Source organism: Nomascus leucogenys, chromosome 3 (assembly GCF_006542625.1).
Source record: "Nomascus leucogenys isolate Asia chromosome 3, Asia_NLE_v1, whole genome shotgun sequence".
NCBI classification, from domain to species: domain Eukaryota; kingdom Metazoa; phylum Chordata; class Mammalia; order Primates; family Hylobatidae; genus Nomascus; species Nomascus leucogenys.
The window spans coordinates 38,234,891-38,250,776 of NC_044383.1; the positions used below are offsets into that span (position 1 = coordinate 38,234,891).

General features: G+C 44.4%; 1 protein-coding gene across 41 annotated transcripts in view; it reads left to right on the forward strand.

Moving 5' to 3' along the window:
• The window catches only part of SORBS1 (sorbin and SH3 domain containing 1), a 247,838-nt gene that overhangs the window by 134,305 nt on the left and 97,647 nt on the right, over window positions 1-15,886 (forward strand). For 25 of the 41 annotated variants that reach the window (XM_030809195.1, XM_030809224.1, XM_030809203.1 and 22 more), the window contains 4 exons: window positions 3,345-3,371; window positions 3,488-3,600; window positions 10,272-10,640; window positions 14,320-14,464. In XM_030809195.1, the coding sequence (XP_030665055.1) occupies window positions 3,345-3,371; window positions 3,488-3,600; window positions 10,272-10,640; window positions 14,320-14,464 (654 nt within the window). The remainder of the gene's footprint in view (window positions 1-3,344; window positions 3,372-3,487; window positions 3,601-10,271; window positions 10,641-14,319; window positions 14,465-15,886) is intronic. The other 16 variants (XM_030809212.1, XM_030809228.1, XM_030809229.1 and 13 more) reach the window with 3 other exon arrangements.

The window sequence follows — 15,886 nt, forward strand, 5'->3', positions numbered from 1 at the left end:
GAGATCAACAATGCTCATTTTTGTCCATGGCTTTTTCCCCCTTATGCTTTGAATTCTGATTTTGCAAAGCACATGCTTTATGCCAAATACTTTCATTTAGTCCTGTGATTCAAAAGAGGTAGATATTATCTCCATTTCACAGATGTGGCCAGGTCATTTGCCGCAGGATATGCAGTTAGCAAGATAGAGACTCAGGGCTGAAACTAGGCAATCTGATGTCACAGTGATGGTCCCTTCATGACACCTGGAGGTTTGGAAGAACAGTTCACATTTCAACTTTCCATGACATAGCTGTTTGCTAGTGTCACTTGAATAGAACCAACCCAACTGGGAACCAGAAAGTGGGCAAAATAATGTGTCCCCAATTCCATGTACGAAATTTACATCCTTCATTAGATAGCCCTTCACTCAGAACCTGTTGACGTTCGTATATGCATAAATCTAATAAATTTGATAGACTTATTTGACAAAGGTGGACTAGAAATAGCAACTTAGTAAAGAAGATGGAACGGTAAAAGTGATAGCTGTGAGGGAAGAAGTGGACCACTGTCATGGCATGTCACCAGGTGTTTAAGGGCCTGCCAGGTGTGAGGGGAGCTCTGGGCCAGGGAGCTGTCTGGATGCGACAGGGAGTGTGATACACTCAGAGGTACTTTCATGTACCTGATCTTTGATTCTCAAAGACTCTCCAATTCTTCGATTGGAGAGAATCAAAGAATCATACTCCCTGTGAGGAGTATGGGGTAAGGATTATATTTTATAGATGAGAAAAGTAAAATTTAGTATGGCTAGTGAACTTGCTCCTGGTCATACAAGCCAGTACGTTGCAGTAATGTGAGCAAAACACATGTCCTGTACCTTTCCCAACTGCGGTTGTCCCTTGGTATCTGCCAGTGATTGGTTCCAGGACCTTCACAGATACCAAAATCTGAGGATGCTCAAGTCCCTTATATAAAATGGCATTGTATTTGTACATAACCTATGCACATTCTCCTGTATATTTTAAATAATCTCTAGATTACTTGTAATACCTAATATAAGTGCTATGTAAATAGTTGTTGTTCTGTATTTTTTTAATGTTGTATTATTATTGTTTTCTTATTTTGTGTTTTTTCACCCAATATTTGATCCACGGTTGGTTGAATTCACAGATGCGGAATCCGTGGATATGGAGGGCCAACCGCATGCAGTTTTTGTGGGGTGGAGAAGACAAATAGCAGTGAATCGTCTGTAAGGAAGTGGCAGAAATGTAACAGGCAACCTGCTAAAAGAATATGTAGCTAAATTTAAAGACTGTTTTAAAGGGGAAAAAATAAAATGGATACAGCTAGTTTTCCAGAATAAGGACGTTTTTGAGTGTACCTCTCATCGGTGGTTCTCCAGGTGTCGGTTATGGACTGGCAGTCTCAGCATCACCTGCAGACTTGTTAGAAATGCAGATTCTTGGGCCTCACCTCACACTTACTGCATCAGAGGTGCCGGGATCCAGGCTCAGCCACCTGTGTTTCAGCAAGCCCTGATGCAGCCACACCACTGCTATACATGAATGCCAATCACTCGGAACTTTTACCCTACCTTGCCTTCTGCTCCGGCTCTTTTTGGCTCCCACCACCTCTCTGAAGCATAGCATCCACTTCATGGCTGATGGGGAGGCTGGTGGCTGTGGGGGTGGTAGGCAGAGCGCTAGGTTTGGATTCTGGAGACTTGGGTTGACTGCTTTGTCACTTCCTGGCTGTGTGACTTTGGGCAAGTCATTTGGCCTCTCTGTTTCGTCATCCATGAAGGGGAGAGATTACCTACTTCACAGAGTTGTTGTGTACACTGAACTAAAACTAAATGGGTGTAACAGTGACTCACATTGGCACTTAGGTATTCAGTAAATGTCTGTAAATCTCAACTTGGCATCTGGAAAGCCCATGTCTAGCCCCTGAGGGACCCACATTGAAATGGAGGATTGGACAGTGAGACTGTAGTATTAGTCCCTCTTTCTCTACATGGTGAGGCAAGAGGAGGCAGCCTGGGAGAAGAAGGGGTTAAGGCTTGGCTAGATTAGGGATTGGCAAACTGGCTGTGAGCGGAATCTGGCCTGTGCCTTTTTTTGTACAGCCCTCGAGCTAAGAATGGCTTTTACATTTTTTAATGGTTGAAAGAAAAATCAAAAGAAGAATGGTATTGTATGCCACATGAAAATTTTATGAAATTCAGATTTTAGTGTCCATAAATAAAGGTTTATTGGAACACAGCCATGCTCATTCATTTACATATCATCTGTAGCTGCCTTTGTCCTACAATAGCAGAGCCAAGTAGTTGCATCTGAGACCATATGGCCCATAAAACCTAAAATATTTACTATCTGGCCCTCTATAGAAAAAAGTCTGTGGACCCCTGGGTTAGATCAAGGATAGAGAGTAGAGACAAGAGATGATACAGAAGATGATAAATAGCAAACATTTTCTGAGCTTTGCCAGGCACTGTGGTAGGCATTTTGCATGCATATATGTTCTTATTAACAACACTTATAAAACAGGCATATCATTATCTCCATTTTTCAGACGGGCAAACTGAGGCTTATAACTTGCCCAGGGTCATAGAACCCTTAGGTGGTAGACCCAGGATATGAATTGAGGCCCAGCTGCCTTTCCAGTCGGGCTTGTAACCACTGCACTCTGCTGCCTCATGGTGCTATGTGGATCAAACTAGAAGTTTAGGGTCTCTGAAATGCATCAGGCAGTGGCTGGGAAGGCTGAAGGGAGACAAGGGTGCTTTGTGATGTGATGAACACTCAGGAAGGGTGATTAGATTTTGAAATGTTTATGTGGCTCATTTAATGGAAAGAAGAAAAGCAGGCAGGGAGAAAAAAAAAGTCTTTATCGCAGCAGATACCTCCCAGCTTAAGTCATGTTCTGCCCCTTAGCCCAGCACCAGCACCCCTGGAAAAAGTGTTTATCCACTTCTCTCTCTCCTGGGCCTGTTAGTTGGTTGGGAGTGGTCATTCTGAGCCCACAGCAGGCTCGAGGAAGGGGAATGAGAGTCAGTGAGTACGGACTGGACAGTAGAGAATTCTGTTGCCTTTTTGTCTGTAAAATAAGAATGTCAAGTAACAATTGTTTCTTCATCCCTGTGAATGTGAGCCTTGTGTTTTCAAAGGTCAGTGCCTGTGAGCACATCATGGTTTCAAGTGGGTTCCTATGGTAATCAGGCCATCGTGACTGAGGGCATTTTGTGTCAAACAACGGGGTGCTGGATTTTCAACCTTCCATGCAGTTTCATGCTTGTTTCCTGCAAATGTAACCATTTCTGTTTTTCCCCTTTTCTTGTTTTCATCCTTTCTGCACCACGTGTAGGTCTGGAGCCAGAGCCTTCTTCAGCAGGTATGGCTTCTCTTGCATTCTCACCTTTCTGGCCTTCTACCAAGGACCCCGGAGTTACCGGGGAACCAGGGAGTTATTCCTTGTGAGTGAGAGGTTTTTTCCTCCCTATTTCTCAGATGAGTGGAGGCTTTCTTCCAGTGCTGATGCCAATGGAAATGCCCAGCCCTCTTCACTCGCTGCCAAGGGCTACAGAAGTGTGCATCCCAACCTTCCTTCCGACAAGTCCCAGGTAGGTGTGTGCCCAAGGGCAGGGTGGGGACTGGTGAGTGGTACCTGTTCTTGAATCTCTTAACTTAGACTGGTGACTTCCTGCTTCCCCAACTGGATAACGGAATAGATTTCAAGCTTTTGGACAACTCTGGATAAGCTCTGCAAGGACCTAGCTAAGGGAAAGTTGGGGTCAAGGGGAGCAGAGGCATGGAATGAGGTTGGTCTGTACCAGGGTGTTGGAAATAGGCCTTGATACCTATTTAGGTTTGTTCTGTATGTAGAAGTGTTCTGAAAGAGGGAATTCATTTAGCCTTGGATACATAAGAAAAAGGTCTGAGATGTTTTTTAAAAAAATTCTTTAGAGTGTAATATTCAAGAGAAGAATGCACCTTGTGTTTATTCCAATTGTTTTCTGGAGATGGGGCTCTAAGAACTCCAGCAACAGTATTCTTACAGATTAAGATCAGGGAGCTGTGGCCAGGCCCTAAGTCCAGCAGCCCAGGAACAGGCAAAATGGCAGTACAGCCCGGCTGTATCCTACAAAAGAAAATCCCCCAAAGCTGTTCAAATTGGAGTAAGGATACTTTTGCTTAAGTCTTTCCCCCTAGGTGGCTTTCTTGATCTTTTTTTTCTTCCTTCCCTCTCCTGTTGTTACTTTGTCATTTTGATGAAGGGAATAGACCATGTTTTAATTTAGATGATCCGTGATAAACATTTTTGCATACAGGAGCCACATCTGTGGAATCGACTACTACTCCTCTCTCTCACTCTCTCTCTTCCCCTCCCCTCTCTCTCTCTTTCTCTCTTCCTCTCTCTTTTTTTAAGACAGGGTCTCTATCTGTTGCCCAGGCCAGAGTGCAATGGTGTCATCATAGCTCACTGAAGCCTCCAATGGCTGGCCTCAAGCCATTCTCCCACCTTGGCTTCCCAAAGTGTTGGGATAATAGGTGTGAGACACCACACCTAGCCTAGTCCTTTCTCTTAAAGGAAGCTGTGCTGCTCAAAAACTATTGCAGAAATGTGTTCCTTGTGTGGTCCGCTTCCCTGTGCCTTCCTTCTGTGAAGGTGTTCCCCGAACTCACAAGGAGTCTGGAAATTCTGCAGGTCCTTCCTAGTTCCCACCCCACTTCTCCAATGATCCTCTGGTTCCTGTTGTGAGGTTGTAAAAATGCACTTGCTGCTGAAATGAAGCTGAATCAGAGACGATGTTTTTCCCCCTCTCTACAGATGCTTATCCTCCTCAGCGTGGAACTGGTTGCTTAATTGTCTGCCTTGTATGCTGAGCAACAAACACCTTTAGCCTTTCTGCCACCTGCTATGACTTGCCTCCCTAGGTACAGCCATATGCATCCTGGGTCACTGGTTAGATCCAGGAGCTGCGAATGAGCCTGGCTTTTTGAAGTCCTCATTAGACAGAGGGACTGGGGAAGTCACTTGTCCGGTAAATGACTTGCCATGTTTTTCCCATCCCTAAACCCTTTCACAGTGTATAAATATGCTGCCTGTGGCAGACATACTTCTTTTCAACCATCTCAAGAATGGATGCCATCAGCTCTATGCAGATCAAGAAACAGTGCTGATTAATTCAAAGCAAATGTAGAAGCATGTCCTCTTCCACTATCAGTGACTTAGTTCAAAGGGTAACTCAGTAATCCTTTTGGCTTCTTAAGCAGCTCTTTTGAAAAGACAATTTTAAAAGCATGTGAAGTAAGTAAAAATTCTTTTAAAATGTATTTAACACAGCTTTATTGAGCATCTCCATGGTGTTCAGATCACTGTGTGAAACATTGCCCTCAAGAGGTTTATAAGGGTGAACACCCTATAATATCTTTTACAAAGTATGTTTTCTTATCTGTCACTATCCAAGAATTTTCTTTTTACTGGGGTTCCCTTTAAGGGAACCTGGTAAATTGCTCATAAAGAGGTTTTATGCTGAATATTCAACGTAAAATCAGCCATTCAAATTTCAGGAACCTTTAGGTCACGCATTACCTCTTAGGTGTGTTTTCTGAATGGAAACATGACTTCTTGCCTATATAGTGATTGCCAGAGCTGTAAGTACGCACTGGCTTAGACAAGGGAATTGGTAGTTTACGGAAATGTATAAATATAAACTATAAACATACCAGGATTTTCCAGAAGCCTCATATTTTCACTGACCCACCTTCTGAAAAGATAAATAGAATTTCATTTATAGCCAACTGGGCAGAATGCAGACTGCCTGTGTGGTTCCTACAATGTTTACAACAAAAAGTAGTTCCCTGCATGTAAAGTCACTGTGCCTATCCCCTTTCTTCTTCAGGACTAAAAGAAGCCCCAGGGCAGGAGACCTTTGGATCTGAGTGCACTGTTGATGCTCTGGGGAAGCGTCCTCTCTACAGGGTCAAAGCCCTGGGAAGGCTCATGCCTGATGTAATGGATCCCTGGCACCATATATGGCGAGAGCCAAAATAAGTTAGAAACTCATTGAAGCTGATTTCTATCTTTGGACAAGAAGAAATCACATATGGGACATTTGAGCTGAAAGTAAAAGTAAATCTGAGCTCAAATCAAAATGGGCTTTTGCTTCCCTCCCTACTGCCATTATCAGCATACCTGCCAGTCCCTTTGGTGTGTGCTAGCCCAAGTGTTTTGTTTCTAGAATCGTTTAGTCTGTAAACATGTTCACTGAAACCAAGTGAGTTCACCTGAAAGCTTTTGCTGTTGCTGAATACTAGAGAGGGACTATTCATTTTGTTTTTTTTGGCTGGTGCATATTCACTGGCACTGTCATGGGTGCCCTGTGGAAAGGACAGGCATTGAATTAGTCAAGGATATCCAAATGAGCTGCTTCTCCAGTGAGCTTATTTGTGCCTTGAAAACTGAGTTTAAGGAATAGGTTATTTACTGTTTCTGGGTTGATGTTCTAATCCGGACTCAAAAAACTTTTTTTTTTTTTTTTTTTTTTGGCAGTCTTGCTCTGTCACCTAGGCTGGAGTGCAGAGGTGCCATCACAGCTTACTGCAGCCTTGACCTCCTGGGCTCAAGCAATCTTCCCTCCTCAGCCTCCTTAGTAGCTGGGGCTACAGGTGTGTGCCACCACACCTGGCTGTTTCTTTTTTAAATTTTTTGTAGAGACAGAGTCTCGCTGTATTGCCCAGGCTGGTCTCAGACTCAGGTGGTCCTTCTGCCTTGGTCTTCCAAAGTGCTGGGATTACAGGCTTAAGCCACAGTGCCCAACCCATAAAACTTTTAAATATTTTTCACCTATTCACCCTTTCTAACATTCTTTCTTCTTGCCACCTGTATGCCACAAATATAAGAATGAAATAGGCCAGGCGCAGTGTCTCATGCCTGTAATCCCAGCACTTTGGGATGCTGAGGTGGGTGGATCGCCTGACGTCAGGAGTTCGAGACCAGTCTGGCCAACATGGTGAAACCCTGTCTTTACTAAAAAAAAAAAAATACAAAAATTAGCCAGGTGTGATGGCAGGCACCTATAATCGTAGCTACTCAGTAGGCTGAGGCAGGAGAATCGCTTGAACCTGGGAGGCGGAGGTTGCAGTGAGCCAAGATTGTGCCATTGCACTCCAGCTGGGGCGACAAGAGCGAGACTTCATCTCAAAAAAAAAAAAAAAAAAAAGAAATAAAATTGGCCAGGCGCTGTGGCTCACACCTGTAATCCCAGCACTTTGGGAGGCCAAGGTGGGCAGATCACTTGAGGTCAGGAGTTCAAGACCAGCCTGGCCAACATGGTGAAAACTCGTCTCTACTAAAAATACAAAAACTAGCTGGGTGTGGTAACACGGGCCTATAATCTCAGCTACTCAGGAGGCTGAGGCAGGAGAATTGCTTGAACCTGGGAGGCGGAGGTTGCAGTGAGCCGAGATCGTGGCACTGCACTCCAGCCTGGGCGACAGAGTGAGACTATGTCTCAAAAAAAAAAAAGGAGCCATTAAAGAAAATCTAGGCCGGGTGCAGTGGCTGACACCTGTAATCCCAGCGCTTTGGGAGGCCGAGGTGGACGGATCACGAGGTCAGGAGATTGAGACCATCCTGTCTAACACGGTGAAACCCAGTCTGTACTAAAAATACAAAAAATCAGCCGGGCGTGGTGGCATGTGCCTATAGTCTCAGCTACTTGGGAGGCTGAGGCAGGAGAATCGCTTGAACCCAGGAGGCGGAGATTGCAGTGAGCCGAGATTGTGCCACTGCAGCCCTGCCTGGGCAACAGAGCGAGATTCCATCTCAAAACAAAAGAAAAGAAAAGAAAAGAAAATCTAGCAAAATGAAGTTTCCTCATTTCATAGTCTAATTCCCAGTTGAGCCACAGATTGGCAGATGACTCTTGTTGACATGAGGATCAGACTGGAGAGTCACCCCATTTCCTGACCCTCTTCTCCACTGAGACCCAAAGAGGAGCAATGTTGAGAAGAGAGGGATGCTGCATGAACCTCTGGACCTGCAACCAGAGCTTTGGGCTTAAGCTGTGAATCCGAGGCTGATCATTTACCTTTGGGGCTCATTCCCTTTGTGTGGTGGTGGGTTGGGTGAGATGGGCATGGGGCTGGATTTTGATAAACTAGGCACAGTCCAATCCGGTAGAGGCCAATTCAGTCCTTCATTGCCTGGTCGCCTTTTTTGTGTACATCAAAAATGGGAGACTGTGTGCTTTTAATCTCATGCTTGTCTTCCTTCTAATAATTAGCTTCATCAAATTCTTTCCTCTGAGAAAAGAGCACATGTGTATTCAAAAATCCTTAGCATTCTCTTCTTAGGGTGCTTTAATTTGTTATGCTTATGGAATTGAGTGCCAAATCTCAGTGACTCAATTAAGACATCTGTCTCCTGTGAACACAAATAAGGACGGTTCTTCCAGTTCTCCTTTTCCTAAGGGAAAAGAATGAAAGGCACTCAAAAGAGTTCCAGTGAACATAAACTTCTAAGGCCAAAGGCTCGAAGATAAATCTTGAGGGAAGGAGGTTTGAGAGGGAGTTGGGGGCTTTGGGGCTTCTCCCACTGGTGTTTAGTTCACTTGCCCTTCTTGAGTCAGGACGTCTAATAAAGATGCAGTCAGCCAAGGATTGGTGTCAAAATTGATGTAGCATGTGGCGTGCTATGGGCTGGGCTCAGCCTCCCTGGATGCAAAGGAGAGTCAGGCCTACCTCTCCAGGTGAGTGGGATTCAGTCTTTGGCTTCACTTAGAGAGAACTGTGGATACTACGAGGAGTCTAACCTGAGGATGTGCTGAAAAACATGTTAAGAATTGTTTTTGCTTAGATCATGTTATGCTGTCGTTTCTAATGATCGTCCTTCTTTCCATTTCCCCTCCTCTTTCTTTTTTCCCTGTTTGATAACATATCTTGAAAATACTGCTAAAGGTTCTCTCTCCCCCACGCCCTCCTCTCCCTCAAAAGGACCGCTTTGCATGGCTGTCCCCCACCATCCACAATACCTACAAGGATTCCCTCTACCTGAGCTCACCAAAGCCTTATGTCCCACTCGGCACCCCCAGCCAGCAGAACCCCTCACAACCCCAGCCCATCTCTGTCCTCCTGGCAGCTAGATCGGCTCCCAAAGGTGTGGTGTACCCTGGTTCTTTGCTTCCGGACTCCACGTTCCCCAGTGCTTCATCCCAACCCCAGCAGCGCTATGCAGCCACCAGGACAGTTTATCATAAGAATGTGAGCTCTAACCCATGTCATGAGGCAGTTGGGATTAAAAAGGTCAGCAGCTTATATGTACCTTGTTTATCCAATAACATTTGCCTGGCGGCGTCAGAAAACTCCTCTCGTGTTGCACGTGACCCTGCCAAAGGCACTCCCTCGGAGGCTGCGGGCACCCGAGCACCGGCTCCCGGCCTTGTCTCCCGCACAGCCGGCACAGGAAAACCACCCCCTGCTCCTCCTCCTGACCCTCCCAAGCTATTCTTTGACATCCGTAAAGATGCCGTTAACCGTGGCGAGAGTCCTTCCCTGGGGACTCGGGCTTCGTTCCCAGATGTGAGACCACCTGTGCTAGGCCCCCGGGTTACCTCTGATCCCGAAAACCGGAAGAGCAAAGAATCTTACCTTTTGCAGCCGAGTTATCCAGCCAAGGCAAGAAATTAGGAATGTTTGTGTGTCTTCTCCACTGTCTCTTTCAAAACTGATGCGAGCAGCTCATTGTTCACTGGGCTGCCCTACCCTCCCTTTCCTCATTAATGCTGTTGTGTATTGAATCCCGAATTCTTCTGTCTGAACCTCTCAGCACAGTACTCTCTTTGTCTGTCTCTCTTTTCTGTAAATGTGTAAGTATGCCAGAGCGTGGAATCCAGCGACTAATAACATGGTGAGAAACTCATTGTTCATGTTTTATTACAAGGTGCCAAAGAAATTATATTTACTCCCAAGCTTTTAGGCTCTGTGGTGGTGTTGTGGGGTTAAACACAGCCTGCCTGCCTGTTCTGTTCTTCTCTCTTTCTCTCTCATAAAGTGTTAAAAGGATTCAAAAATAGATGGATGAAAAGCGGAGTTGGATGGGGTTCCCTCTGTGTCATGGAGTGTCAGAAGGCCAGCTGGCCAGCTCCGACCGTCTCATGTACTCTGAGGAAAGGGCACTGATTAAATATTTCTCAGAGTACCTCACTGCATGCCCACTCTCAACCGTTTAAATATGGAATTCTTTCCTCGTATCACACCCCTTTCCATAACGACCCCCTTATTTCCACAGGATGCCACTTCCTCCAGTGCAGCCCAGCCGGAGGTAATAGTTGTCCCTCTCTACCTGGTTAATACTGACAGAGGGCAAGAAGGCACTGCCAGACCTCCAGCACCTCTGGGGCCTCTTGGCTGCGTCCCCACAATCCCAGCGACCGCCTCTGCCGCCTCACCTCTGACCTTCCCGACTCTAGATGATTTCATTCCCCCTCATCTGCAGAGGTGGCCCCACCACAGCCAGCCAGCCCGCGCCTCTGGCTCCTTTGCCCCCATTAGCCAGACGCCACCATCCTTCTCACCACCACCTCCGCTGGTCCCTCCTGCCCCGGAGGACCTCCGCAGAGTCTCGGAGCCTGACCTCACGGGAGCTGTTTCAAGTACCGTAAGCTTGCCGGACTCCCCTCCTCATGGCTTTTCTGAATATTTCCTCCCAGCAGTCACATTCCCTTTCTCACTGAAGCACTGAGCTCTGAGGACAGCACTGGCTGCCGCTGTGCCTGTGTGATGACTGGAGCTGTGTCCCCTGTCACTAGTGTGCATGCTTCCCGTGTGTCTTCCCTGGGTCTCTCGGGGCTGTTCCCCATCTCTGCAGTGCCTCGTCTGCTCTGTCCTGTTGGGAATGCACATCTTTCTCTCTCAGAAGACAGCATCTGTGGGCTTTATGTTGACTGGTCATGCTTTTCACAGGCCAGGCGGGGGGGTCATGTGGAGAGCTGAGGAAAGCTGAAGAATTATGGGGAAAAGCAACGGCAGGCGTGGCGGGTGCTGCTTACCAGGGAGCGGGGAGATCTCGGGGAGGAAGAGATTCTCTGATTCTCTTGTTGACCTAGTGAGTAAATAAACTCTCTGTAGTATAGAGAAATGACAGAGACTAGGATTTTTTTTTTTTTTGTGAGAGAGTTGGGTTTAAGTGAGCAAGTGGGTCTGAAAGCCCTGTACAAATGTTAGGACTTTTACCTCAAAAGGCAGGCAGTTGCTAGGGCCCCTAAGGAGAAGGTCCCAGGAGGCTTTGTGGCAAAACAGTGCACCAGTGGTCACGGGAAGTCAAAGGGCCCTGATGCCTCAGGGTGGGGGAATGAGTTCCCATCACAGCCGGGAAAGCCCAACTGCTTAGAGAAAAAGCTGAGTCCAAGTGCTTAGGTCTCGTTTTTCCTTAGGAGCCCTGGGAATTGAGAGAATCTGATAACTTCATTGCGAGTTGTAATATGGGAATAGGTGAATCTACTCACAGGGCTGCGGGTTCAGTAGGATCGAGTGTAAAAGTTCCTGTTATGGGGCTTGACATACAGAAGGTGCCTAGTGAATGTTAGCTATGTTGCTGAGGACTTGCCCTGGCAAATGAGGGCCAGGGTCACTCAAAAGGAAGTAACTGGTTAGTTAACAATTCATCATTGAGTTTCTGCCATGGTCTAGGCATTCTGCTAAGTACCCTGGGTACAACCATGAGTCAGGGCCTTGTTCTCAAAGGGATTTTTGGAGTAGGAGGTCACTTCTCAAGCTTTGTGTACATGGGATCATCTGAGGGTCAGAGAGGCTTGTTTAAATCATCACCCTCAGGTTATACTCCTAGAATTTCCGACTGAGTGGGTCTGGAGAAGAGCCTAGGAATCTCACTTGGTAACAAGTGCTCAGGGGTTTCAGATGCTGGGGTCCACACACTACATTTTGAGATACAGTCATGTAGTGGGTCATGCAATTGGCTGATGGAACCAAGCGTTTACTGACATCCCTTTGTGTAAAGATGTATGCCTGCAAAACTGTTCCAAATGGCTTGTTAAGCTGAAGCAAGTCATGCAGAAAGCAGGAAGGAAACTTTTTATTTGGCTTATTAGATAAATTATAATGAGGCATCAAACACATCAAAGCTGGGAACCGTTACGTCCTGAGCTGGGGCCTGTTCTGAAATCTCTAGTACTGTGCAGTGTAGTTAGGTCAGCACCAGGCCCAATGTGGCCCATGGGCTTGGATATCCTTCTAGCTTTGAATTTTGCAGCTCAGTCCCATTGGAGAAAAATGCTAAATGGTTCCCTGATCTATTCCCCTTTACCTTCAGCTGAACTTAGAATTTAGAAGCCACTCTTGTTTTGGGGAGTTCAGGCATCTTCCCTTTGACATGGATTATGTTTGCCTGGAGTAGCAGGTAAGGTGTCTTATGTTTAGTGTCCTCATAGACCATTGTGAGTCGTTTAATTGTGTATCCTATAATTTATTTGTGTAGACCTAAGTTTTCATATCGAGTTGGTTTTAGGTGTACCAGGACAGACTCGTTGGGACAGTGTCCTCGATTTCTCAAACCTGACTAATCAGCCTGGTGTAGACCTCCCAGAAGGACCTCAGTTTGACCTGATAGCTTTGGGTTTGGCCCTGGGTAACAGAGGTGAAAAAGGAAACTACTTGGATTCCTCTTCTTCCTCTGTCAAGAGGAGGAGCCCCCTTGGATGGTGTCTGAGCTGTGAGCTGATGCCTGCTCCATCTGTAGCTAGTTGAGAAAAGGAAGGAAGAATAAAAGTCATGTTAATTGATTTATTTTAAACAATAGCTGTTTTTGTGATGTTCCAGAAATAAGACACAAAGTAAAATTTGTAAAGTGCTTAATGCTCATATGATCCACCCAAACATCACATTAGGCATTTATACTTTAAAGAGCTGTATACCTGATATTTTGTGTTTCTTGGATGCATTCAGGCAGTTTTTAGTGATACGTCATGTATCAGAATTATATCACTTTGGAGATAAATTAGGAAAAGTGTAATTATTTTTCACTTTCGAAATGGAGGAATCAAGGTGAGGCACTTCTGTGTAAAATCATACTGTGCTTCTCAAGTCTTGAGAAAAGGTTTTATTCATGACATTGAGCTGCCCCTCATAACTAAATAGTGGCGGCTATTTAGTGGACTTTCAGAAGAGATAGACTGACCTAGGCAGTGTTGTGAAGTTCCTACTATGTGTTGGGAGCTGTCCTGGGTGCTGATGCCCATATCCTCTTTTGATAAGCATTTGTTTTCTTGCTACAAACATTTGCTCAGACACACCATTGCTGAAAGATGCTGCCTGTCATTCACGTGGCATTTACTAGCACCTGCTATCTGCAGGGCATTGGGCTAGGTGTGAGTGAGGGGGTGGCCCTCATCCTGTGGGTACGTTCACAGGAGTTGATCTCTGATTATTGCTTCAAGATAATTATGGCTTCAGAAGTAACTATTAAAATCTTGTTCTTAAAGCCCTTTAAGAAAAGCGTCCTCAATTTATGGTTTATAAACTCAAAAATAGAAATGTATAGATATCATGAAGGAAACTGTCTAAATATCCTTAGTACCTTTTGGGGTCTTATTTTGTTTTAAAAGACTGGCATTATCCCCAATATGCAGATTGTAATGTTAGTATTAATAATTTTATTGGTATTTCTGGCAGAGACCTCAGGTTTTTAAAGTCAGGATTCTCACAAGTCTTAGGGATCTTTGTCACTTTAATATTAGAGTGAAAAAAATGTCACAGTAGGATAGGATACTATCCAAATCTCAGAAGCAAGCATCAGTAAAATTGCTCAGTGATGCTGATGCTAAGAGTAGCTTTCTGAAAATACTGTTGCTCAACTCCTCCCTGTTCTTACATTGATGTCTTCTTGTCCTCACATTGTCTCACATTTCTCTGTACAGTGTACTAAACTTCCCTGATTTTTCCCAATTAAACCAGCTCTTGTTCTTGGATCGCATTTGGAATTGCATGGGTTTTGCATGTTATTCTACTTGGATTTGAATTTGGTTTTTCAGTAACCGGATTGACCCACAACTGTTAGCAGGTGGACCTAATGAATGATGTTGCTGAGACTTGCAGTAACATTCACCTTCTCTCTCTCCTCCGCCCCATACTAATACCAACAAAGAGAATAAGCATTCCGGCTTAAACTTCTAACTGGAATTAATGATACGATGTATCTCATTGATAGCATTTCTTTTTATAATTAAGATCATTGTAAAGCTTTAAATTTCTTCTTTTTAAAAAACATTAACACTAGCTTTTTATATTTACAGTTAGTTACATTGTTTGTTTGTTCGTTTTAGGATTCCAGTCCTCTACTAAATGAAGTTTCTTCTTCCCTTATTGGAACTGATTCCCAAGCCTTTCCACCAGTTAGCAAGCCTTCATCCGCCTATCCCTCCACAACGATTGTCAATCCTACTATTGTGCTCTTGCAACACAATCGAGGTAAGAGAGGCTTGTGCCCTACTCCCAGCCCACTGGAATCAACATAGCTATTCCATGATACCTGGGTCAGAAATTCTGTTATTTCACAGAAATTTTCACAAATCTCGTTGTTTCCCAAGGCCATTTGCCCCAGTTTACTCACTCTCGTGGCCCATAAAATAAACTCCAGCAGACAGAGGCCCCTGATTTGAGGTGATATCAGGTGTCTGAATAAGTAAGCTGGGTTCGTTCCACTTCTTGGGTGTTCATGGTTGTCTTCTTCAAATCGTAACGCCAAAAAAAGGAGAAAGGAAAAAGTTTGTGTCTCCTGATGGTAATAGAGATTTAACTTCGAAAATCTAGGTACAATAATACCTCTTTTAAGTAGTATCTTAAATGATTTAGTTTTTTGACATAATGAAATTTAGAGAGAGCAGAATTTTGAGTATTAAATTTAAAAAAGAAAACATATTGTGTAGAAAATTTTCTGGAATGTAAAACATGTTTTTGTACCTTGAAAACAGAGACTATTGAATTTTTCTTGAAGACTCACTGGCCTTCATTCTTGCCAGCTGTTTGTCTCTGTACTATGTGGCTTTAGGCACCTCTGCTTAGAGTTTGTTTTCTGTAGTGTCTCTTACTGCTTCTGGTTGGTTTTTCTGCTTCTCTGAAAAGCAGAGAAGCTTTGAAGCGGAAGTTCTTTGGGTATATGTTGACCCTTCTGCTTTAAAATTCCAGACGATGATTCTAAATCCCAAGCTTTCCTTTTTGGAATTCCATACAGGAATAAACTTTCTCTTTACAAAAGAGTCCTTTGCAGCACGAAATGTAAGGTTTTCAAGCTGTTTCCTCATGTAGAAAGGGCTCGTTAGTCTGAATTTCCGATAACGGTGGAGGTTTAATTATTTTGTTCAGAGCTCACATCTTCCTTTTGACTCTGTGCTCTCTGACTTCATAGTTTTCCTCCACTGCTCCCCCCTCCCCCTTCCTCTCTGCATTAATTTGAATGAGAATGGGACTGGAGTCTATTTTTAATTGTTTTCCATACTAAATAGAGTTTTTCTGTTTCCTGCTTCTAACTTGAAAAGCAGATGAATAAAATATTTTCTTTCACTTCAGATCTTTCCACTAAAATCTTAAGGTCGTTTTAGTAATTTTGTTATTTTTTCACTATGTGCGGCTCCTGTTTTAATTTTCACCCATGAATCTGGGTTCTTGAAAAAAAGGGCCCCAGCTCCCACATGGAACCATGCAGGAGCCCATTCTCCTTCAGCAGTGCCATGCCCCTTACTGGCAATGGCTCTTCTTGCCCAGAAGGTGTCTGTAATGCGGGACAAAGTGAAATTTTGTTTCTCTGCACTTCCTTGTGACTCATATTTTTTTAAAAAAATTTAGTCAAACAGAATTAAGTTAGTTCCCAGAAGGACAGGCAGTTTCTTTAAA